This window comes from Triturus cristatus, chromosome 7, assembly GCF_964204655.1.
Source record: "Triturus cristatus chromosome 7, aTriCri1.1, whole genome shotgun sequence".
In the NCBI taxonomy this organism is placed as follows: domain Eukaryota; kingdom Metazoa; phylum Chordata; class Amphibia; order Caudata; family Salamandridae; genus Triturus; species Triturus cristatus.
In genome coordinates, this window is record NC_140590.1 from 169,435,559 (window position 1) to 169,462,205 (window position 26,647).

A 26,647-nucleotide genomic window follows, 5' to 3' on the forward strand; every position below is an offset into this window, starting at 1 on the left:
CCCCCTTTTCTTCTGTATCCCCTTCCCTCCGTGACCCTCGCCGTTTTCTCCCGCCATCTTTTCCCGGCGCTTTCTCCCGCCGCTGAACCCCTGCGTCCCCGCCCCCTTCACTCCCATTAGCCGCCCCGCTCCCACCTCCCAGCTGCTCCTCCCTCCCTCTGCCCCTCATATGGAGGCCGCGAAGCGGTGGTAGAGAGCGACCTTTGACCCTGTCACCATGCAGGTCGCTCCCCTCACTGCCACGCAGCCCCCTGTGTGATCGGATCCGCTGCCTACACCCGTGTCAGCCGCCTGCATCCCGGCTGTGTGCTGTGTTGCCTGTTTACCTCCGTTTTTGCCACTTTTGCCTCTACTTGATTGTATTTTGTTGTACCCCTAATCCCTTTTTACTTTCTGTACCCCTGTGCTTTCACCCTTCTTTTTCCCATTGTGCCCCCTTTTCTTCTGTATCCCCCTCCCTCCGTGACCCTCGCCGTTTTCTCCCGCTGTCTTTTCCCACCGCTTTCTCCCGCCGCTGAGCCCCTGCGGCCCCGCCCCCTTCACTCCCATTGGCCGCCCGCTCCCACCTCCCAATTGCTCCTCCCTCCCTCTGCCCCTCATATGGAGGCCGCGTGCAGCGGGCGTGCTGCTGGCGCACCGAAGGCGCGCCTAAGGCAAGCCCGTCCGCGCCTGGACCGCGCCCAACGCCAGAACCCCTGGCCCCCGCCGAAACCAGAGAACTCGACTGAGATACGACTCCGCCGCCCTCAACGCACTCAACACCAGACGACCACCAGCCTGCTACCAAGCCGCCCAGAAGCACACCCACGGACCCTTCACCTGTCAAGCCTGCAAATTCACCTGCCTCCGAACCTGCCCCCCTCCCGCCGAACCAAACAACAACCACCTCAAGTGCGTCCTTCTCAACACCCGCTCCGTCCACAAGCACGCTGTCGAACTCTGGGACCTCCTTGATACGACAGCACCAGACGTCACCTTCCTCACGGAAACCTGGATGAACGCCTCCTCAGCCCCCGACATCGCCATAGCCATCCCGGACGGCTACAAGATCACCCAGAAGGACCGCGCTAACAAAACTGGAGGAGGAATCGCCATCATCTACAGGAACACCATCAGCATCACGACCAACACCGAAGATACTCTCCCCACCGCCGAACATCTACACTTCCAGATCCACACCAACCCCCAGACCACCCTCAGAGGAACACTCATCTACAGACCCCCAGGCCCGAGCACACAATTCCGCGAAACCATCGCTGACTGTATCAGCCCGCACGCCCTGGCCTCACCAGAATACATCCTCCTAGGGGACCTAAACTTCCACCTGGAAAAAAACGTCAGCAACACCACCACCCTGCTTGACAACCTCGCCAACCTCGGACTCAAGCAACTGGTGGACACGCCCACCCACCGCGCTGGCCACACGCTCGACCCCATCTTCTCCGCCAGCAACCACGTCTACTTCAGCTACTCCACAGGACTGCACTGGACCGACCACAGCTGCATTCACTTCACCTTCAAGAAGACCACATCCCACCACCACACGCAACAGATCCCACGCAGATGCTGGAGTAAAGTCACCACAGACCAACTAACCACATCACTGAGCAAGAAACCACCTGTCAACACCCCTGACACCAACAACGCAGCACACAATCTCGCACAGTGGATCACCAACTGCGCCGACGACCTCGCTCCACTCAAGAACCCCCCAGGCAAGACCGGCAACAGAAAGACCTCGTGGTTCACAGACGCCCTCAAAGTCGCAAAGAAAACCTGCAGAACCCTCGAAAATACCTGGCGCCACGAACGGACAGCAGAAAACATGACAGACCTCAAGAGCGCCACCCGCGACTACCACCAGATGATCCGCACCACCAAAAGGACATCATTCAAAGAGCGGCTGGACAACAACACCAACAACAGCAAGGAACTCTTCAGCATCGTCAAAGAGCTCTCCAACCCCAGCGCCAGCAACAACGACATCACACCATCGCAAGACCTCTGCAACTCCCGCGCCACGTTTTTCCACCGCAAGATCATAGATATACACAACAGCTTCGGACCCCAGACTCCGTTTCCAGCCGCCAAACCTACGACCACCACCACCACCCTCCGCGCATGGACCCCCATCAGCACTGAAGACACCACCCACGTCATGAACACCATCCACTCTGGCTCCCCCTCCGACCCATGCCCTCATCATATCTTCAACAAAGTCAACACCACCATCGCAGCCCACCTCCGGAACGTCATAAACAGCTCCTTCACGTCAGCCACCTTCGCTGAGCGCTGGAAACACGCAGAGATCAACTCCCTTCTGAAGAAACCCACAGCGGACCGCAAAGACCGCAAGAACTTCCGACCCATCTCCCTCCTCCCCTTCCCGGCTAAAGTAATCGAGAAGACCGTCAATAAACAGCTGACTACATTGATCGAAGCAAACAACTCGCTCGACCCAACCCAGTCTGGTTTTCGAGCCAACCACAGCACCGAGACCGCCCTCATCGCAGCCACCGATGACATCAGCACCCTGATGGACAACGGAGAAACAACCGCTCTCATCCTCCTGGACCTCTCGGCAGCCTTTGATACCGTCTGCCACCGCACCCTAATAACTCGCCTCTACAATACCGGGATCCAAGGAAAGGCCCTGGACTGGATCACCTCGTTCCTTTCCGACAGAACCCAGAGAGTACGCCTCCCCCCCTTCACCTCCGCGGCCACCAAGATCATCTGCGGTGTACCCCAAGGCTCCTCGCTCAGCCCAACCCTCTTCAATATCTACATGAGCCCCCTCGCCACCATCGCACGCAAACACAACATCAACATCATTTATTACGCCGACGACACCCAGCTGATACTCTCCCTCACCGAAGACCCAGCCACTGCCAAAACCAACCTCCAGGAAGGAATGAAAGATGTCGCTGAATGGATGAAGCACAGCCGTCTGAAGCTCAACTCGGACAAAACGGAGGTCTTAATCCTCGGACAATCCCCATCTGCCTGGGACGACTCCTGGTGGCCCACAGCATTGGGCACCGCACCTACACCCACGGACCACGCACGCAACCTGGTATTCATCCTGGACTCCTCCCTCACGATGACCAAGCAAGTCAACGTCGTCTCGTCCGCATGCTTCAACACCGTGCGAATGCTCCGAAAGATCTTCCGGTGGATCCCCACCGAAACCAGAAAGACTGTCACCCAAGCCCTCGTCACCAGCCGTCTGGACTACGGGAACGCCCTATACGCAGGGACCACAGCCAAACTCCAGAAACGTCTCCAGCGCATACAGAATGCCTCCGCACAACTCATCCTCGACATCCCTCGCCACAGCCACAGCCACATATCTGCCCACCTGAGGAACCTGCACTGGCTCCCCGTCAACAAGAGGATCATGTTCAGGCTGCTCGCCCACGCACACAAAGCACTCCACAACATGGGCCCAGAATACCTCAACAACCGCCTCTCGTTCTACACCCCCACCCACCAGCTCCGCTCCCCCAGCCTTGCCCTCGCCACCGTCCCACGGATTCAAAGAACCACCACCAGAGGAAGATCGTTCCCCTACCTGGCAGCCAAGACATGGAACTCCCTGCCCGCACACCTACGACTGACCCAGGACCATCTCACCTTCAGGAAACACCTCAAGACCTGGCTTTTCGAGCAGTAGCAGCAGCAACCCCCCCCCCCCTCCCTTCAGCGCCTTGAGACCCTCACGGGTGAGTAGCGCGCTCTATAAATGTGATTGATTGATTGATTGATTGATTGCGACGGGTCGAGGAAGGCGTTCTCTTCCATGAATCATCTCAGTTTCCTGTTGACTGTTTTTTCTGCAACTTTGGCTGTGAAGGGGAGGAGCGAGATGGACCGATAGTTCTTGAGGTCCATGGGGTCAGCTGTGGGCTTCTTGAGCAGAGGTCTGACTTCTGCGTGCTTCCAGTCATCTGGGAACATGGTTGAAAAACGAATTTAGTATGCCTGAACTCAGAATGATAAAATACATCTTTTAGTGAAGTTGGTTTTAACACTCTGGGTTTGAAAATACCACTTTTAGAAAGTAGGTATTTTCTTGCCCAACCACCCAGCCTGTCTCTGCTAGGTTGTGTATTGCATGTCTGGTTTGTGAGTGACAGGGGTGGCTCCAGGAGACAGGGTGAGTCAGCACTAGACTGAATAGACCTATCTGCATTGGGAGTGGTGGGAGGAGTAGCACCTTGGCCTGAACAGGGCTGTGCCTGCCTCCACAATGCTGACTGTAGTGCAAAAGTGTGTGCACTGGTGCAAGGCAGCCTAACGTGTTCCACCGCTAGGGATAGAGCAGCAGAGCCAGATCTCATAGGTATGGGGCTGTTCTACTGCCTCCATTTCATGCATGGCAGCAACTTTACTGTTAGTTTGAGTTACTGCTCCGTGTGAAAACTCATCAAATCTGCCCCTTTGTTTCTCCAGGCCAGAAGCTCTTACATATAATGGCCAGGAGTATGGATGACATGCGACTCCTATACCATGATGCTCACATCTTTTGTAATATTCCCTACGCACCATTTTACATGCTTGTTTAATTAATGCTCTCCATTTAACAACAAGGGCCACTAGGATTATGTGGCAGGTGGAATGCCACATCACCTTGTGATGGCTGATGCCAGCTTCGTATATGGTTCTATGTGTACAGCTGAGTGCAGACCCACCACTGGCAGCTGAAGAAGCCTCTGTGGCACATCCAACCTCCATTTAAGCCCCCCTGCAGCATCTTTGTTAAAAAAATGAATAACAAAAAAAAGATACTCTGCAAAAGCAGAGTTGCTTTGATCTATCCATGTAGCCAGAGGGATCCACTTATCCTGGTCTGGGCAATTCTAATTATGGTTGCGTTTTTATTCTTAGTATCACCATATGTTTTTGACCCCTGATGGCCACGTAAAGTAAATAAAGATAGCAAGGCAATGTTAAAAATTATAGCAGATGTTTTTCTTTAAAGTAAACGTCAAATGTGATGAATTTTGCCAATATTTGTCTGGGAAAGATGGCAGCCGTAAGAACCCCATCCAAATCTGACTTGTGCCCACGAACGCTTAAACAAATGGGCGGTATTTTTTGAGGAGGGATGGAAACACCACACAGGCAAACCAACAAAGAAAAAATGTCTCAGACCTTTTAAATAGTTACATTGCGACTCTAGTGCTGTTTTGCAGGCTGGGAGAGTATGTCTCCTGTGGCTGCTGATGGAGCCTGCCTTGAGTAGCTCTGGCACGGATGCAGGGTCCTGAGTTGCTTGTGCTGTCAGGGCTTGGGAGGGGTCATTCAGGTTGGCTTCAATCAAAGCCCCTTTCACTTCTGGCGGCTGTTTAATTCTCCTGCAGTCCACATGCTCACTTTAAAGGGCAGAGCAGGGTCACACTGGTGGCTGGATGAATCTTGGTGCAGGCGGTGACCTACGACTTCAGTGAGCAGAGCAGGGTTATGCTGGCAGTTCAGAAACGCTGTTGTTCCGATGGCTGGCACAGTGTCATTCTTGCTGCTTGTAGAAAGACAAGGGAAATTCCAAGAGGGGAGATGCCTCTCTTTAAAGGATTTCCCTTTCTACTATCCAAAAACCGGGACATTTATTCAATTTGGAGAAAAGTTTTGGGACACTTCTCCCAAAATCGGGACCGTCTTGGGAAAACCGGGACGTCTGGTCACCCTGTGATAGGCGCTGGCCTCTGGCAGGGTTTGTATTGATTTACAACATTCACTCATTTCTTCTTTGCACCTCTGTTTGTTTTGTCCTCTTGCCCATCCGTCCATCTATCCGTTCAGCCACCAATCCCTCCCTTTGTTCATCCATCCATCCACCTGTGCATTCATTCATTTGCTTACTCTTTCACATGGATACACAGAAACATGCTAAGCTCACCGTGGCCCATTTGGTCTCTTGGTGGCATAGCTAGATTTCACTAACAGATATTAAGATCTCATCTTACTAAAGCATGCAGTTTATTTCTAAATGATAGCGGACCAGACTGTGCATATTCATTACTGCCTGATTAATGCACCCTTGTGTTTTTGGGAGCTGTGTACTTGGGCAGGGAAGAGGGAGGGTGTTGGCAAGATAAAGCACAACTCAATGGTGGCCCGTGACAGCCACCCATGTGTGAGAAGAGATTACAAATTCCTGGGGTCCTTTCAGTTTGTAGGTGACTGCAAACTCTGGATTTTCAGACGAGTGTTTAATGTCAGAAGACCGCGCTAATTATGGAGGTTATCCTCAGTTGCAGCGGGGCAGAGAGTGCAACAGTAGGGGATTACTCTATGTGTACAAGTGAGAGGGCCTCTATACTAGGGTATGCATATGGGATTCATGATATATCTGCTTACCTCCTTATGAGCGATGGCAAGACATTCCTTTGTTTACATGACTCGCTCAGCAGTACACTGACAGTGACATGCAGTGGAAGATGGGATAATAGGCTTGTTTTTGTTTTTCATGTGAATTTGCGAATCAATTGTAATTTTCACAGTGAAATATTTTTTAAAAATGCTTTTTCATCCTGGCGGAGTCCCTTGGGGACCCCAACACCAGAGATGTGAGGTCAGGATGTTCTTACCTTGCCCCCTATTTTTTATTTTAAGCTTTTTGGGGGGGGGGGGGTTAGTCTGAGGCCCAGTCCCAAAATGGGTGGCAACACTTCCTGGATGAAGTGTTGGCAGCCAATCAGATCTCTGCAGGAGACCAGGAGGGTTTGCAGAGAGTTTGCGTCCCTAAATTTGCATTTCTTTTAATAACACTAAAACTACCAAATGGATTTACACCAAATAACAAAAAGTGTGCTTTCAGGATCAAGAGCTACCTTTCTGCCAAATTTGGTGTAATTCGGTCCAGCGGTTTCGGCTGTAGTTGTGTCTAAAATCACTTTGGGAATTAACACTGGAAGCACACTTTTTTGACCCCACTCCCCTTTTTCTCAGCCCCCACTTGCTGGATCACCTTGAAACTTTCCATGCACAGCTAGAATCACCGGATCACTTTTTTAAAAACAAAATTGTGAACGTTTATTCAAATGGCACCAACGATATTGGCAAGCCAAAAAACTACCAACTGTGAACCCCAGCCGCCCACCCTCAAGCAACTCAACTGGCTGCCGATAGAGGCAAGGGCCATTTACAATATTTGCCTGCATAACTCACAATATAGAAACAAACTACATACAGTAGGATACCATAAACTCAGTTGAGATCTGGGCCAGATAGTGTGTAACATACAACAATGTCTCAACAGGTATTATTTAGTTGACAGTTAAAAAAGCGAAATGAGCACAAAGCGTGTTGCAGGGAAGAGGGAAAGAAGGGGAGCCAGATAAAGTTGTAAGCATGCCAAAAATTGTAGCTCTGCACCTAAGCCAGGAGGTAAACCCAAGTATTCTGATCTAGGCGTTCGGTAGAATCCAGTTCTTGAGAATGACCAGGTGATCAAGAAGTTTCAAAGAACAGGTCTTCTTTGGAAAATATTAGTTTGGGTGGGGAGCCCTAACAATTAAGCAATATAAAAGCACAGAGGAGCATTTACAAAGAGTGCATCTGCGATTTATTACGGTGTTTGAGGCCAATAAATTCCTTATCGGAGCAAAAGAAATGAATGATTACAAAACAGTAAAAAAGTTTAATAAATTCCAATATGAGGGGAGTTGAGAAGGAGAGCAAATAGAACTAAACAAGAACTATACTACCCTCTAGCTGTCACTTAGTGAATAACTGAAGGAGATAAAATATTTTTTTTGTGCAGTTTTCTATAGCGCGAACTTGACCCAAAGTTATTGGAGCACTTAATATGAGCAGCAGTCATATTACACAAGGACACATTCATGTTTGGTATGCACGGGGAGATTAAGTGATTTGCCCGGAATAAAAGGAGCCGATGTGGAGTTTAGAACCCAGCACTTTAGCACCAAATTTGGCAGCTCGGACCGTTAAGAAACTTCCTCTTTACATCTCTACGCTATGATAGGAGTCCATCACTAAATAGCCAACTGACAACACTAAAACATTGAAAGGCAGGCAAATAAAATTTACAAATACCCTGGGGACAGTTGCAAAAAAGAATATTGAATGAGGGGCTATCACAACGTAAATGCATGCAGACTGCAGTTTTGTTCTCCATGCCTCGAGCAGCAGCGAGACTTTAGGCATTAGGTTAGCTCTGCAGGCCGCGGTTCCATTGTAGTAGCTCTACTGCGAGGCCGCAGAGTTTAGGAGTTGGTATTGACCGCCGTGGCCCACATGTCATGGTGCAAGCAGCAGCTCAGTGGTGGCGGCGGCGGTAGTCGGTGAGACCAGGGTTGGGGTGCGAGATGGGCCGTGCCCTCTGCGGTGTCTTAAGGACACGGAGCCAGTGACGGAGCCGGATGCTTTTCCCCCTCTGTGGCAACTGAAACCACAGTTCCGGAAGCGATACTCAGAGGCCGGTGAAGTCTTTGCGGTCCCTGAGACTTCAGAGCAGGAGGCAAGCTCTACTTGAAGCCCTAGGAGATACTCAGCACAAGTAAAGCAAGTTCAGTCAGGTCCTTTCACTGCGCAGGGCAGACGCAGCAACTGCAGGCCAACCCAACCAAGCTACAACACAGCAAAGGAGCAGTACTCCTCCTGGCAGTTCTTCTTCTTGGCAGGTTCCTTGATTGCAGCCAGTTCTAAAGTTCTGGGGTTTGGGGCCCAATATTTATACTCAGTTTATCTTTGTTCTCTTAGGCAGAGAGTGCCTGTACCTAGTCAAAACCAGTGTGTTCCTTTCTGGCCCAGTTCTCTGGCAGGAGGTGGAGACAGCATTGTCTAAAGCACACCAGGCCCATTCAGGTGCAAAGAAATCTCCACCCACTACTCTAAATGCAGCCCCGGTCTATTCAGCCCAGCCCTGACTCATCCAGAAAAGGCAGGACACACCTCGACCCTCCCCCGGCTGTTTGAAGAGAATGCACATCCTCAGCCCATGTCATTCCAAAGCCAGACAGTCAATCCTCAACCCAGCAGAGACACAAAGGATGGCTAAGCAACAAAATGCCTACTTTCTAAAAGTGGTATTTTCAAACACAGAACATAAAAATCATCTTTACTAAAAGATACATTTTTACATTCTGATTCCAGGCATACTAAACTCCATTTCCCCATCTTGTCCCAATGGGCAATTGTGCTCATAAGATGTAATAAATAAACTCCCATTCTATCCTATGGGACAGATAGCTTTTCCATACGGACAAACAAAATACACTGCAATGCACTACCAGGACATGTCACACAAACCAGTAGATGTCCTACCTTCAACATACACAGCAATCTGCCCACATGGGTACCTTAGGCCTACCATAGGTGTGACTTACATGTACGAAAAGGAAAGATTAGGGCCTGGCACGTGGGTGCACTTGACAGGTCGACATGGAAGTTACAAACTGTGCTCAGACACTGCAGTGGCAGGTCTGAGTAACCTTTACAGGGCTGCTTGTGTGGATAGCACAGCCAGTGCTGCAGGCTCACCATCAGCATTTGATTTACAGTCCCTGGCACTCTCAGTGCACTTTACTAAGGACTTACTAGTAAAACAAATAAGCCAATTATGTAATCACCAATCGATAACACAATTTACAACAGGAGCACTTCCACTTTAACACTAAAAAATTGAGCAGAGACATTAAACCAGCAAAAACAGTCAAAACTGGGAGGTCAGAAAGCAAAAAGACAGGGGAAATACATTAAAAGATGCCAGGTCTAACAGGCACATTAAACAACAAATGGGAAGCAGTGGGATTGGTCTAACCCCCATAGAGAGATTACTGCATGCTTTGCAGATCAGCGCAAGCGAGCTGACTCTATGCGCGACCCGAATAGGACATACAGGGAAGGCATAAGGGAGATATCCCCAGAGTGCATACAGATTTTTGGGTCAGGTCGAAGGATATTGGCAACTAACAACCCTCCCACATGGAGTCTCAACATTTGAACATGCTAAACTTTCTTTTTTATGTTAGATCTGTTTTATTTATTTGCTTACTGTTTATCTACCTCTAGATAGCATGTGAGTGGCGTTACCGAGAATGGTGAATTGTGAGTATTTCTAAGCCATGTCACACCTGATCTTGGACAAAGGATATGGGCCTGTTTTCAAGTTCGCTGGAAATTGAATAGCCATTACTTTCAGGAAATAATTGGTAAACACAAAGGAGACACCAGCTGATGTTCATTCACCATGCCACCCGTATTCAGCAGGCAGATTCGTCTCTGTATTCTGGACTTACATGCAGGCCAGACTGGGAACCAAAATCATCTCTGGCAAAAACATTCAAACCAGTCCCACATCGGAAGAGGACACTACTAGCATCAAGCCATCTGGATATGTTTCCGTCATGCATCCTCCCGAGTGAAGAGCTAGAGTGGAAGTAAGGCCAGTCCTCTCCTGGCCTTCTTACCTGCAGGCAGAACTTAGATGATTAGGTCGAGCATTCTAGACCTCTTGTATATACTTTAGTATATACTTATATGTGTATGTACTTTGTGGGCTCTGGAGATCAGCCCTAGGACTTGTCTGCTTCCGTTTAGGGAGTTTTTTTTCTGGTCAACTGCCTCTATTTAACTGTCTTGATAGAAAACGACCAGTAGAGGTCCGTAAAATACCAGAATTGCTTTCTGTTTAGGGACTTTCTTTTTTTAATTTTTCTGGCAACTGCTTCTAGTTAACTTTCTTGATAGAAAACGACAGAGGTCAGTAAAATACCAGAATCTCTTTAGCATTCTCTAGATTCCAGTCCATAGAAATTGTCTTCCACGAGCACTCATAGACAATATTTTTTTCAAATCTTGTATTTTCAGTGATATGAGCACGGAAGGCCCTGATTTTATATTAAAAACAGAGCTTTGGGCTATACCATTTCCTTCTGAAAGGCAATATTTTTCTCCATGTGTTCCCATACCTGGCATGTCACGTAGTTTGGTGCTTACTTTCCCTCCATGTTAAAGAACAGTAGATGTCTCAGGACCTAGGCTAATGTGCTGCATAGCTAAATACATATAAGGTCCCAAAGGCGAGACCGATTGCATTGCAAATGCTTGTTTTCATTACTGGTGAACTTTATATCAGCTGCTAGTTATGTGGGATGAATGAGTGGTTGAGTGACTTTCATTTCCACAGTTCTGATGCTGTTACTGAATGCCAATACTGCTTATAGGTCATACAAACTGACTTGTGTGACATGATCAACACCAAGGTGAATCTCTGGTATACAGATAAGCTCATTTTCGATTAAGTGTTGGTGTCTTTTGATTAAGGCATGTCTTCTATTGTAATATGGTTATGAATGATTGTGTATAACAAGGCTTCTTGTTCCACATCCAGCCATGGCTTGTCCTGCTAACAGCCACTATGAGATCTGCACACTGACCTGCGATGACACCTGTGCCTCAGTGACTGAACCCTCCCAGTGCAGTGGAGTCTGCTTCGAAGGCTGTGAGTGCGACGGCGGATTCCTATGGAATGGAGACAGTTGTATGTCCATAGACAATTGTGGCTGCATCTTCAACGGACAGTACATTCCGGTAGGTGATCGCATATCCATCACACCCAGGGAAGGTGCTATCAACTCATAGCTACAGCTATGAGCCCATGGCTGCTGCTATGAACCCATGCCTATTTCAATGAACCCATGGATGGTGCTATGAACCAATGGCTGCTGCTATGAGCCCATGGCTGCTGCTATGAGCCCATGGCTGCTGCTATGAACCCATGGATCTTGCTATAAAGACCACTATTCTCTGGGTGGTGTCAAATGCGGAGACGTCAAACAGGGGTGTAACTACACAGATATTGAAAAGAGGAGGTGGTGGGTAGCAAATAATGTACATTGCCTAGAGCACCACACTACCTTCAGAAGAACCCTCGTCATAACATACACATATGTGATAGAGCACAGGTTACTGCACTGTGAGGGAAGCGCTCACTGCTGTCTTCTATAGGCAAAGCATGTATCAGACATGCATAATCCAGCCATTTTCCACGTATAGATGACGATTTCAGGGCTAGGGACCAAGGACGATGAAGCACCACCACTAAGGGTGATCCTTTTTCAACGTTTCCACTTTTATATAGCATTTCACCCCAGTACCATCGCTATTGCTGCTTCTAAGCGCTGCAAATAACAGTTTATTACCCAGTGTAATATAATGTGTTAATACTGCATGTGAAAACTCGTTGGGAGGTTGAAAACACAGGATGTCCAGTATGTTCCCTACTCACGTTCTCCCAAGAATTACACGATATTCATGTAACAGATATGTAACATACAGTTCTATCCAAGCGACTCGTTTTTAAGGTGGACATTCAAATAAAATCCAGCCAGAGAAGGGGTGCAGGGCTGTACGAAGATGTAGGCTATAACATCCCACATAGAGTGAGACCATTGGTTATAAAAATGTTTTCTAGGTTGCAAGAGTCATCCCGTTATTCTGTTAGTTCCTACAAGGACTTCACTCCAAACTTGCTCACTAATAAAGCATCTAAACACTAGGGTTGTCATCATGAGTAGTCTCCTCGCCCCCCTCTAAATTACCATTGGTCCCATTAATTCCAGGACTGGAGAAGCTACAGGAATTACACAATTTAGAGGAATGATAAGACCGGATTCTTGTCTACCCAATTATCCACAAGAACCCTCACAGGTCACCAGGATCTTTTTATCTGCCAGATAGCAAAGAGGGGATAAACACAATTATCAAAATATATCTACCACAATTTGATTTCATTTGGGAAGGACCACTGACTCCAAATCTAAAATTTGTAAGATTTTATTATAATCAAAAACATCTGAACGTACAGACACCTCAACACAAGGTGCAAAAGATAAATGGGCACTAATATAAATACAAGCCTACGCAAAATTCTCCTTCATCTAAAAATGAAAAGAATTACAGATTCTAGAAGCATCAAAAAGATGATCGTTATGCTTATATCAATTTTTGGAATCATCAGTCAAGAAAACAATTCTATCCTTACACTAACTCTAAGGTGACATCCCTACTTAGCATTCCCTCCCAGGCAAGAGAATCAAGAAAAAGGTGTCAGAAGTGAAGACCTCCTAAGAAGTTTGTTCACTTAGTCAGAGCTCGATATAAGATGCTCCTTCTAGCTTCCTGTCTAAGCCTCATCTGCTCAACCCACGGGGCACTGTCCCTAATACAAAACCCCAAAATCGTAGAACACGCCCTTAGGCACACCTCTTCAGCCAGGTCTTCCTTCGGAAAATTTTCCATCAGGAGCTGTCTGTCGTCCAACGTTCGTTAGCTTGACCTTGGGTCTCAGGCACCTTTTCTCGGCAAATGTATCTGATTCACATTCCAATACGCTACCCTGTTGGCTTCTCACAGCATCCTAACTCCTAAAACAAAGACCTATTCTCACTAACGAGCTAAATGTCCTTTCACCTGCAACAGAAACATGGGAACGAGAAAAGAACCACTTCACGTCTCAGGATTTTACATTTCTCTCCAAGTCAAGCCTTTACCAAGGGAATCATTTTCGGCCTACAACATTAACTAACATAAGAAATAAACAGGCCTTCTCTTCTAACGCATATACGATCGGGCTTTACAAAATTAAACACACGACTAAATCACATTCTAAGCATTAGTTAATTATACTCCTTTGAGTAAATATGCAGCTTACACATTTAATTCTAACATGGCACACGTTTATCCTAATACATTGCATTATACGGAAACTAATCATTGTACTTGTTACTAATACATTCACAATAGCTTGCGACGTTGATCTTCACAAACGTTATTACTTCCTAATCACTTCTATGTTAGACGAATACAGCAATACATTTCTATGGCACTTCTAAATATATATTGACTAATATGTGGGTGCTGACTAACGGTGAATATGATGCACCCCTACAAATCTCAGAACCTCATGGCGCTCTATCAGTTCCCCCCTTTGATGACAATTGTCATCACTCCATCATAATCTCATTCCCTTGGAGAAAGAACCGACCTAAACAGTGCTTGTTGCCATTCTACTCTGTCGGAACCTCTCCATTCGCTTAAGATTCTGGTATTGACTGTCCTGCAGTCGCGCCATTTGTCTCTCACTCGCTCTAAGAGCTCATTCAACTCTATTTCCTCTGTACCACTTACAAGCTCTGATGAGACCCCACAAACAAACCACACAAACCACAGCAATAATGAGTGGCTTCAACACAAACCCAAGAAACCCTTTCCCCAAACTCGCAAACCAACTTCCCACACGACCAAATCCTTTACCAATCTTTTCCCACACACCTTCTTCAGTCAAATCTGCAATCTCCTGATGAATCGTGGTAATGTTGTCTATATATTTCTCCAGATCCTTGGTGTTGTCTGGAATATACGTACAACATTCCTGAACCCTCAACAATTTACAGACTCCGCCCTCTTTTGCCAATAATACATCTAAAGCAAGACGATTTTGCAAAACCATAGTCCTTATCGACAACATCTCTCCATCCACCAACAACAGCGACCTTGCAGTGTTCATCGACAACTCATCAACCGCAGTCGCCAACTTTCTTATCTTCACATCATTCAAAACCACCCCTAAACTCGGTATCATTGCTCCAAAGATATCACCAATCACTGCTCCTGCACTTGCAGCTCTTTGTACTTTAAAATGGTGTCCTGTCTCTAACAGATTCAAATCCTCCGCATGATAAATCTTCGGGAAAATAATAGCCAAGTAACATGTACCATACCAATTCGCAGGCAACCTTACATAGGCATTACTTCCGCACACAAAATACACAGTTGGAATCACTTGCACCGGTCCTTGCAAAAAGATTTTAGCAGAGTCCTCCATAGTAAAGGTATGGTCACACGTACTCTGTCCTACCGAAACCTTTTCATAATAGGTCTGAGGACGTTTCACACACAACTTCCCCTTCTTCGTCTGATCTAGCACTATGGGTCCATAACTCCCCATAGATCTGTGTAATCTCTCCTCATCAGTCCAATCCACTGGACTCTCTCCTGTATCTCGAGTCTGGGTTAGTTTTCTATATCTATCCTCTATCTGACCAATAAACTTCTTTTCAGTTTCCGACAATAAACATGTTAAGTTATGTCGGTGAGCATGAGCCGTATCCAAACTCAAAGTCAGTATGAAATACTTCCGAAGTCGGTCCTCTGACTTATAATAGTCGTACTTGTTCAAATGCTTATAGGCCGGCACTTCAGGAAGTACTGCATCGTAATTGGAAAAGAAATACTCAAATTGTCTTCTCTCATAAAAGATGCTAAGCAATAAGCTGCAAGAAATCCCATAGGTTAGTGGAAGATGATGGTATCTAATACCCTCATCTACAGAAGAAGGTAACTGCATGCGCACATAACAATCCTTCGCATCCATTGCATCCACATACTCATACAACAGCTTCGCATAAGCATTGAGCTTAAAATCACTTCTAGACAGATCTATGTGAAACCTACGACTTTCTTCAAGTATCAAAGCCCTTTGAGCTCCTATAGTAACCCCTTTTTGGTTAGAGGTGGTAGGTGTAGGTGTCCCCTGTACCTCCCCCTCCTGCTCATGAGAAACGATATATTAGGCTACAACTATCGCAACTATAGCAGCTATCACTATCCCTAAAAGTGTACCTATCACTAATTTAGCTCTACGGTGAATATTTCCAGCGTCTGCCATTTTCGTAAGGTTCGGTGCAACAGCAACAGGTAAAAGTCTCTTTCTCATCCGAGTATCACTCGTCAAACCAGTTCACACAACGTCTCAAAGCTGGAAATCCCCTAGCACTTTTTAGTTCCTTATTTATAGAGTCCACAAAAGACGTCCCTAGCCCCTTCTCGTTGTCTCTAGAGGAAAGTCCCTAAATTTATTCTTCTTCCACTCGGGCCTAGGTTATCTTCTTTGGGACTTATGTACAACCAAAGTTCACTTTCAGTCCAAAACAATATTTGCTCCCAAAAGCTCCAAGACTCCTTGCAAAATTTCAAGACGAAGGATCACCAACTCCTGAGGTGATGATACAACAGCAAAAGTCGGAAAAACCAACGTCTCCAAAATCAACTCACGAACTTTACTGAGAAGCTGTGGATTCGGAATATTGAGGGTCAATATTCCTTCGATTTCCAATCCTGGAACTCTCAATAGCACTTCTATCTTCAAATTCGAAGAATTGCTGATCAACGTCAAGGATCTTAGCCTCCCCGTGATCGGTATGCCTGGCATCAGTCACAGCGTATGTCCACTCTGCTGAGGCGTACCTCTGACACGGCACTCTTGCTCTCCTTGACCTTCTCAGATTCACTCGAGCTTGCTCTTTGTCACTTTGCTCAGATTCAGACGTTTCCGAAACTGGGGCAAGATCTCTTCTAGGTGCCAATCTCAAGTTTACCCGTCTCTGGTTCTCGGGCCAAACTCTCTCTGCTTCTGTGGCACTTCTGCTTTCCCATCAAATTCGGGACTTTGACTTGCACATCCCCTTTCAGCTTGATCTAGTGCACAACCAACTGCATCAGCAACCCTCACAGCTTGGCTTGCCCTCTCAGATGGCTCTGCCACCTCAGCTGGATTTTCGTTCACGGGAGGGACTGTATCTTCCAAGGGTGCTGGAACTCTGCGGGTATGGGAGGCATGCACCCAGTTCGGCAATCCCCCACACTTCACTGCCGTCTTCGTAACCAGTATTACCTGGTACGGACCACACCAACAAGCATCCAGGCAACTCTTCCTCATGTATTTATGCACAAGTACCCAATCCCCTGGGCAAATGTCGTGGCACAGGTCACTTTCGGCTGATACAGCTGCTGCTACTGAGACACAGAACGGACTACATCACCCAGACCCTTACAGTAGTCGAGAATCAAGTCAACAGTGATGTTAATCAAAGCAGTAACAGGTATCGCTGACAAACGCATTGCTCTCCCCATGAGTATCTCGTGGGGCGACAATCCAGTCCTCCTATCGGGAACACTACGAAGGCTCATGAGAACTAAGGGTAGTGCGTCAGGCTATTTCAAAGATGTCGAAGAACACACTTTTGCCATTCGTGCTTTCAAAGTCCCATTAACTTGTTCCACAATCCCAGAAGCCTCTGGTCAATAACTGCAATGCAACCTCTGATCCACATTTAAGGCAGCGCAAAGCAACTTCATGATCTCACTATGGAAGTGTGTCCCTCTATCTGACTCCAAAGAGGTCGGGAAACAGAACCTCGGAATAAGCTCTCTCAGTAAAAGTTTAGCTACAGTGAGTGTGTCACATCTACGTGTTGGGTAAGCCTCCACCCATCTTGAAAACCCACATACCACCACTAAGATGTACCTCAACCCATTGCACCTTGGCATCTCAATGAAATCCAACTGCATCCTATTGAAAGGCCCTCCTGACCTCCCAATGTGGCTCAGAGTCACAGCAGTTCTCTTCCCTGCATTCATCTGCTGACACGTAACACACCTCTGACACACAGCTTCAGCTACTGCACGAAACTTCGGATTGTACCACGTTTGTCGAAACACTCGCATCATCGCATCTCTACCAAGATGTACAGCACCATGTATCAGTCTTAACATCGGGTTCAACAGACATTCTGGCAACACAGCTCGTCCATCGTCCGAAATCCACACATTCACATCTCCCTTCTCACATCCAGCTCGTATCCAACTGTCCCTTTCTTGATCAGAAACCTCATCCTTCAATCGTTTTAATTCCTCTCATGTATCAGCCATGGCCAACATCACGTTGAAATCGGTTCTTTCTTGGCTTTCTTCTACATGCCCTTCAGTAAATATGCATCCCTGTTCCGCACAAAACCGGGCAACTTCATCCGCGTAGCTGTTACCCAGCGACACAAAATCATTCCCCTTGCTGTGCGCAGAACATTTGACAACTGCGATTTCCTCTGGACATTGCAATGCTTCCAACAATCGTCTCACATATTCCCCATTTCTGATGGGTGAACCAGAAGATGTCATGAACCCTCTCTGTGACCATAACTGTTCGAAGTCATGAACGACACCAAACCTGTATTGGCTATCGGTATAAATTGTTACCCGAATCTTATCAGCAGCCAAACAGGCACGAGTCAAAGCAATAAGTTCAGCCACCTGTACTGAGTATACTCCTTCTAAGCAAGCGGCTTCAACCACTCCTGTGATGGTACAGACAGCAAACTCTGCTCTTAGTCGACCAGCACTGTCTCTTAAACATGAACCGTCCACAAAGAAAATTTCATCAGAGTCTGGGAGCAGCTCATCAACAGTGTCTGGTCTCGGTTTGGTGCACAATTCAGTCACATCGAGACAATCATGGTCCTCACAATCTTCATCATCTACATTTGGAATAGGCAGCAATGTAGTAGGATTTAAAACAGAACACCTTTTCAAAGTCACATTCTCTGCAGCAAGTATAACTTGCTCATAACGCGTCAACCTGTTATTGGTGAGGTGCTGTGTTTTAGTCCTGGTCATCAACAATTCAACAGAGTGCGGTACATAAACAGTAAGCGGGTGACCCATAACAATGCTCTCACATCTTTCGATATTGACACCTGTTGCAGCAACGGATTGAGACATCCGGGCAACGCAGAAGCTACTGGATCTAAAGTAGCTGAGAAGTAGGCAACTGGTCTACGGACACCTCCATGACTCTGAGTCAAGACTGCCAATGCGCAACCTTCCCTCTCGCAGCAAAATAAGGCAAATGCCTTGTTGTAATCAGGCATTCCCAAAGCTGGAGCGCAACACAAAGCTTCTCTCAGCCTCAAAAATGACCTTAAACAGTCTTCGTCCCATGGTACCGGATCACTCACATCCTTACGCGTCAGCCGCTGTAAAGGCTTCGCTTCAAAGGAGAAGTTTGGGATCCATTGGCGACAATAGCCAACCATTCCCAAGAACATTCTAACTTCTCTCTGAGTGGTAAGCACAGGCATATTCATAATGGCCTCAATGCGATCTGGTGACACCTTTCTCCTGCCTTTTTCAATTCTGTGACCCAAATACTGCACCTCGCTCAGACAGTACTGCAGTTTGTTCGGAGACACCTTGTGTCCATTCACTGCTATATAATTCAGTAGGGCAATGGTATCGATCCTGCAAGCGTCTTCAGTCTCTGACGCAACGAGCAGATCGTCAATGTACTGCACTAAAACAGAGTTCTGCGGCAACACAAGACCTTCAAGATTCTTCATCAGGATCTGATTGAAGATAGACGGGCTTTCTGTATACCCCTGTGGGATACGACACCACGTTAACACACGATTCTCCAGCCGAAAAGCAAAAAGAAATTGGCTCTCCTCATGCAGAGGAATCGAGAAGAATGCTTGACAAAGGTCAATCACTGTGAACCATTCAGCTTCACAGGGGATCTGAAACAAGATCACAGACGGATTCGGTACCACTGGACAACATGGAACAACTATCTCATTAATTTTTCGCAAATCTTGTACGATCCTGAACTTCCCACTTGGTTTCTGTAGTCCCATGATAGGTGAATTGCATGGGCTACCCATTATCTCCTTCCAAATTCCCTGCTTGATCATAGACTCAATTACAGGCTTAATCCCTGCAATCGTTTCAGGTGACAGATTATACTGAGGCGTCCTAGGGAATTCTACATTCGGCTTAATCTGGATTTTCACTGGGTCTACACCTTTGACCAATCCAATCTCTTCTCCACTGAGATCCCAAACATCAATTGACACGGAATCTCTCAGATCGAGTGGAAGTTCTTCCACTGTCAATGCCGGGTACATTTCTACTCACACACACTGATTCGCAACCTTAAAGGTGGCATCATCATCCCTCGTCTGTACCTCCACTCCCTTCGGGGTACAATAGATGGTGCAATTCAGTTTGCACAACAGATCTCTACCTAATAGGCAAACTGGACTGGAATCGCACACCACAAACTGGTGTCGATCTCTGAAATTCCCTATCCTCACCGGAATTGGCTCCGTCAATGGGCTAGTAAGTTTCTTATTCGCTACCCCAACAACTTGGATTGATTGTCCCGGAAGGGGTAAATCAGGGACTACTGCAGATCGTACAGTAGACCGAGTAGCGCCAGTGTCAACCAAGAAAGTTGTAGGGTGACCATCAATGTCTGCTTCCACGAATGGTCCCCTCTGATCTACCTCTAAGACTGCTCCAAGCGCGCAGTCCTCTTCCGATCTCGAGCACGGTCGTGCCAACGAGTCTGGACCGTATTCCTCACTCCCTTCAAACATAGGCATCTGCAAGTAAGTTCGGGCTCCCTGTTGCATATTCTGTATTCTGGGTGGTTAAGGAACATGCACCTGTGGAACACCCGTCTCCCCTTTGACCATCTTAGGCCGAGTCACTGTAGGGACCATGTCCGTCACAGGAACCTGAACTATCTCTCCTTCCTGCTGTATCTGATTCAATGGGTTCAAAGGACACTCGCGTTTCCAGTGTCCGACCTGGTGACAAAGATGACATGCTGTGGTCTTTTTCAATGTCGCCACGTCCACTCCTGTCTTAGGATCAATTGACTTTGGTCTTCCCTGACCCTGGGCATTCTGGTTTCCTCCTTGATTATTTCCCTGTTTTCTTCCTAAAGTCCCTCCATTAGACTGTCCCTGAGCTGTTTGCATCTGAACAAGCATCAATTTGTCTTTCAACTTCCTGTGCTTCGATTCTATCTCATCACTACAGTACCTAGCATACCGTAAAATCTCATCCACCGGCTTGTTCTGCCAACAAATTAAATGCTGCTGTATCATGAGACTAACCTCTGGCCTTAATCCCAGCACGAACTTCGAAACAAACTGTCCCATGTCTTTTGTATCCAACACGTCCAGACCACCGTACTTTTTAAAAACCTGCAAAAGTCTCTCATAAAACTCATGCACCGTCTCTTTTGGCTCTTGCACTGTCCTATCTATCTTCACCCAATCAATGTCCTGAGGTGAGATTTTCGGCCTCAACCATGTAATCACCTGCTCAAACTTCTTCATCACTATGGGCGACGGACCATTCGAAATCGGATCCCTGTCAGGCTCTGTGGTTGGCCACTCAACCGCAATTTTACATGCCGACCACAAGTCACTCGGAACCACAATGTCAAACAATGTGTTCAAATCAACCCACAATACCTTTGAGATTTTGACAAACCGATCCACTTGCTTGTACCACTCCACAGGTTTCTCCCTTAATCGGGGAAAATCATTAGTGATGGCAGCCAAGTCACCCCTACTCCAAGGCACATGCACATATCCTCCATTCTGTACCTCTCGTAAAGGGTAATTCCCTACCTCCGTCATCTCCCCACCCGGAGAGGGCGTCTCTCCCATTGTTCTCCTAGAGCTTTTCTTTTTGGACCATCTTTCTTCCCACTTATCAAGCATGATCCATGCACGCATTGCTATAATCAAATATTTGATATGGGCTCTCAATCCCATGACCCTTTTCTCTACCAGTTCCTGATCACTATACTGCAATCTATGACTTCCTTGCAATGATTTTGTTTTAGACAAATCCACATCATACCTTTTGGCCAATTCGGACAACTTCTCATGTGCAGTTCGTGCCTCGTGAGTCACATCCTTCGCTACAAAGAGTAACTCATCTTGTTCATACATGTAGACCCTCTCAAGAGGCAAATTTTCACTTATTATCTCATCTACCTCTGCCTTCAGCCTCACAACATCCAACATCTTCCCTTTCAGGGCTCCCTTCAGTACTTCCCTACAAGTTGCTCCATCTCTTTCATCGTACTCACATTCCAGTTCCTGAGATCTACTCTCTTCTGACATCCTCATAGGAACGGAACGATTCACTATCATGCCTCGTTCACTTTCTGCTGTCCTCACGCTCTGATTCTGATCCCTCACTGGCGGTGCCCACATTCGCAAATCTGATCTTGACTCCACCAAAGACCTTTGTCTCACTGGTCTCGACTCTCCCTGTCCCCTAGAGGAGTCTGCTGTAGCTGGTAATGGCGTACTCCATTCTATAGGCTTTGGAGTTTGCTCCATTCCACTCACTGATCCATTTTCCTCGGCCACACTCCTCGCTCCTACAACTGACTGCACTGAACTTCCAACCTTCTCTTGATCTGGGTCATAGACAGAAACAATAGGTCCAATGGTGACCGGTACCTATAGAGCATCTGGTAACCACACACCTCTCCCGACCTCTGTGCTGGCTACAGGCTCGTTCCATCGACATATATTGAATTTGACCGGTTCTGGTCAGTTGGAGTGAAATTATAGTGATGTTGATTATATAGGGAGGTATCACTCTGACATTGAATCCTCTCCACCCCCTTGGCAAATGAAAAACGTTTTTCAATAGCCTTTTGTGTACACATCATTAGCGCAGCACACAGCTGTAGGGATAACTTACAGGAAATTCCTGATTTTAAATATATCAATGTATTTTATCTCTCTCTTACCTTGGCCTATCACTCTTATTTGACATTGCCTCACCATATTTCGAAAAAACATCTACCTCACCTCTCACAGACAACGGTGACAATGGCGGAATTATACGGTATCGGTTACTCTGATGAGGATGCATGCGCCATATTAGCGGGCCCATCCCTCTTAACTGACACAAACATCAACCAGTCTCTCACACAAGCCCAGTAACTGGGACGAACTTAAAGAACTGAAACGGAACCAAATGAAAATACTTCTACATGGGGCAATCATGACAGAATATCTCCGTGGCAACGTTGCACCAACAGGACTATTAGTGACAAATGCACCAAGGATATTTCTTGATGATCCACAATTCAAGAAGGAATGGTCCCTAATTGCCTGGAGATGCTCACGTGATTGGTTAATTCTAATTATAAACACAGCTAAACGTCTTTCAGAAGCCCTACTAATAAAAATGAAAATAAGCGAGGACTCATTACTGACCGAAATCAAACTAACCCTTTATAAAAAGAAGCTTGAAGAGGTTAAGAAAGAAATAAATGAACATAAAGATTACCTCATGCAGAATAAGATCAACAAGCTACAAAAAGACCTGAAAAAGTTCAGGCATGAGAGGGTTTACCCATATATCAAAGACGACTACAAGAGTCAGGAACCTTCTGACTCAGGTTCAGGACGGAGTGAACATACAGCATCATCTAGATATATGAGAAGTAAGCAGCTGGGTTTGAGCACATTCGCACTGCCTGAACAAGTCACTTACGAGTAGTGTGTACGTTGCCCACCTCAAATAGTCAGCCGCTTAAAAGACTATAAACAATAATGATAAGCCCAAAGTATGAGAGGCAACACAAAAATAAAATAGCTGGTATACTGTGATATTACACAATTAACGTAACGCACAAAGAGCTAAGCAGTTTTTCAAATTTCTTCTTTATTGTGATGGTGTTGTTATATCCACAGCCAACGCGTTTCGCCCAAACATGGGCTTCTTCAGGGCAACGAATCAAGCTGTCGAACTTAGTAGAACACGATTGTTGAGTTGTAGTAATGTGGAAGATTTCCAATGTGCAAGAATCGAGTTATATTGCCAGTGGACAAGCGTAGGCGATGGTGTTTCGTAACTACGTTATCGACTCCTGTGAACTGCTTGACACTACGCTCCGAATGTACTCAGGGTTTGTTCTTTGCTGGAACAATACAGCTTGGACTATTCCGAATTATTGTTGCTTTGGATAACTTTTCATCGCCTACGCTTGTCCACTGGCACGTTAATTGTGTAATATCACAGTATACCAGCTATTTTATTTTTGTGTTGCCTCTCATACTTTGGGCTTATCATACAGCATCATCTGACTCCGAATACGATGACTGGTCTAGTGATGGGTCAAACAAGAGCTGGCGAGGGAAAACAAGGAGACCACGCAGAGGAAATTATAATCAAAGATATGGACATCAACAGATGTACCCCTGGCCGGGACCTTTTGGCCCAGTTCAGTTTCATGGACCCCCTCAATTTCCAACAGGCCCATACTTCCAGCCTGACTTTAATCAACATTTTTTAGGTCAGGGCGGAAGACGAGGGAGACGTGGGAGAAGAGGCAACAAAAGGATCCAGTGGGAAGAAGACAGGAGTACGATGAATACAAGGAGCAGCGCCAGGGACCAGCAGCCCAGCACGAGCAAGACGAAGGACTAGTGGTGAACCTCACTGAGATCGTCCTCACCACAGATGAACAAAGTGTCTTGAACAAGGGATTGGGATTTGTCCCTACTACGTATTTGGACAAATTTCGTCTACGCTGCGAATTGGGCGATTTTTTCAGAAAAATACGCTTGAAAACCTTTTTCTTGGATAAAGAGAAGCCCATGGAAAATGACGTCTACACCAATCTGAAACTAAAATCTACCTTTTTTCCACCTACAAATATGATGCCACCAGAGGTACTTGCTTTTGAAGAATCTGTCACAAAAGATGTCGAGTCACTACAACCTAAGAGGAATGGATTTAACAACCTTAGCAACAAAGAACGGAAGGCATTGACATCCCTCCAATCCAGGTCGGACATAATAATAAAACCGGCCGACAAGGGAGGAGCAACCGTAATCCAAAGCACTAACGCTTACAGAACAGCTTGTTTGAATCTACTGGCGGACACCAGATATTACAAAAAGATTAACAGGGATCCAACACAACGTTTAAAAACAACCATCCTGGCACTTACAACAGATGCTCTCACTCAAGAGTGGATTACTAAGAAGGAGCATGCCTTCCTTAATCAGGAAGATCCTAGGATTCCACTGTTTTATACCATCCCCAAAATTCACAAAGGAAAGTCCCCCCCCCCTGGCAGACCCATAGTCTCCGGGATTGGCTCCATTTTGGAACCATTGTATAAATACACGGACTGGTTCCTACGTCCCCTGGTGAAGAAGATTAAATCATATGTACAAGACACTAAACATATTTTTAACCTTCTCACACAGGTGGAATATAACCCCACAGAAAATTTTCTAGTCTGTTTGGACGTTGAAGCTCTATACACAAATATTCCTCAGACAGAGAGTATTAGAGCAGTCCAAGAGATTTTGGGACAAGAGGACTGGCAATGGGCAGCTCCAGTTGAATGGGTGATCACCCTTATACGTCTGGCCCTTACTGAAAATTTCTTTATTTTTGAGGAACAAATGTATCTACAGATCCATGGCACGTCTATGGGCAGCACTTTTGCCCCTAGTCTGGCATGTCTGTATGTCAGTGTCTTTGAAGACCAACATATATGGACACACAACCCGTTTAGTGAGAACATCCAAAAATGGTACAGATATATAGACGATGTCTTTATGATTTGGAAGGGTGAACTGACGAGCCTCAACGAGTTTAAGACGTGGATTAACTCCCTTAACCCCCCCATCTTCAATTCACAATGAATTTACATAGGGAGAGAATTTCTTTTCTGGATGTTACGTTCACAGCGAAGAATGGCACTGTTGAAAGTTCCTTGTATACCAAACCAACGGATAGGAACAGCCTATTAAGATTTGACAGTGCTCATCCACGTTCCCTAAGAGAAAACCTTCCAATAGGTCAATTTCTGAGAATCCGCAGAAACTGCTCTAACCTCCAAACTTACAAACAAGAAGCAGCAGTGTTGACGAACAAGCTTAAACAGAAGAAGTATCCAATGAAGATTGTGGACAGGGCCAACAAAAGGGCACGTAACACTCCATGAGAGGCTCTCTTGGAAACACATATGAAAAACCAGCCGGAACAGTTGATTTGTGTAACAACATACAACTCATTATCAAACGAATTGAAAAAAATAATAAACAAGAAATGGTCCATATTGACATCAAACAGATTGACTTTCGAAAACCCATGTTTTCATTCAGAAAGAACTGCAGCTTAAGAGATGCTCTAGTCCATACCAACACCACTACACCCAGAAGTGTGAATCAGACAACTCTTTGGGGTATTTCCCCTGTCATCGGACATTACCCTTGCGGCTCATGTGTTGCATGTCCGTTCACTGAGCACAGCAAGACACTGGATTTGGGCCTACAATCACCTTGGGAGCAAAGGTCACATACCAATTGCAATTCGGAATCAGTCATTTACATGATAAAATGTCCATGCGGATTGATTTACATTGGGATGACCAGTCGAAAAGTCAAAATCCGCATTGGTGAACATAGGAGCACCATACGGAGAATGATCACAGCCACAAAACTAACAGCACACTATAACGAAAAGAATCACAGTGATACAGATTTAAATTGGACTGTTCTTGAGAAAATCAAAAATAAAGGCAACCACCAAAAAAAACTCTTAGAGAGAGAGCAGCGATGGGTCTATCGGCTGAAAACCCATGAAACAGGTCTCAACGATTCCATTCCTTGGAATCAACTTAATAAGTAGAGCCTCCAATCTCACATTTTAAACAGTATCGAATGTGATTAACAACTATAATGACCACTGTTGATCCAATATTTATCATACTGGTTAATACCAGAGGTAATAACATAATCCGGGATATGCAAGATGTAATTCCTACATATAAGAACATAAACTTGTGAAACACAAACAAACCCCAAGATAGGTCCTCATATAAACACACGATCTATCCTTCTTATCTTGAAATACTAATACAACTTCAAGGTGCGCTGGACGATACCCTGGCATTTGTAAACATTGTGTTTTCTTTCAAAGCAATTTCATCTTTAAGTCC

The 26,647-nt window shown here is 46.1% G+C and overlaps 1 protein-coding gene across 1 annotated transcript in view; it reads left to right on the forward strand.

Annotated features, from left to right (window-relative positions):
* LOC146809137 (IgGFc-binding protein-like) overlaps positions 1–26,647 on the forward strand; it is a gene marked incomplete at its 5' end in the record, with an annotated part of 458,615 nt that overhangs the window by 320,665 nt on the left and 111,303 nt on the right. Inside the window, one exon of the mRNA XM_085615951.1 lies at positions 11,360–11,559. Within this exon, the coding sequence (XP_085472077.1) occupies positions 11,360–11,559 (200 nt within the window). The remainder of the gene's footprint in view (positions 1–11,359; positions 11,560–26,647) is intronic.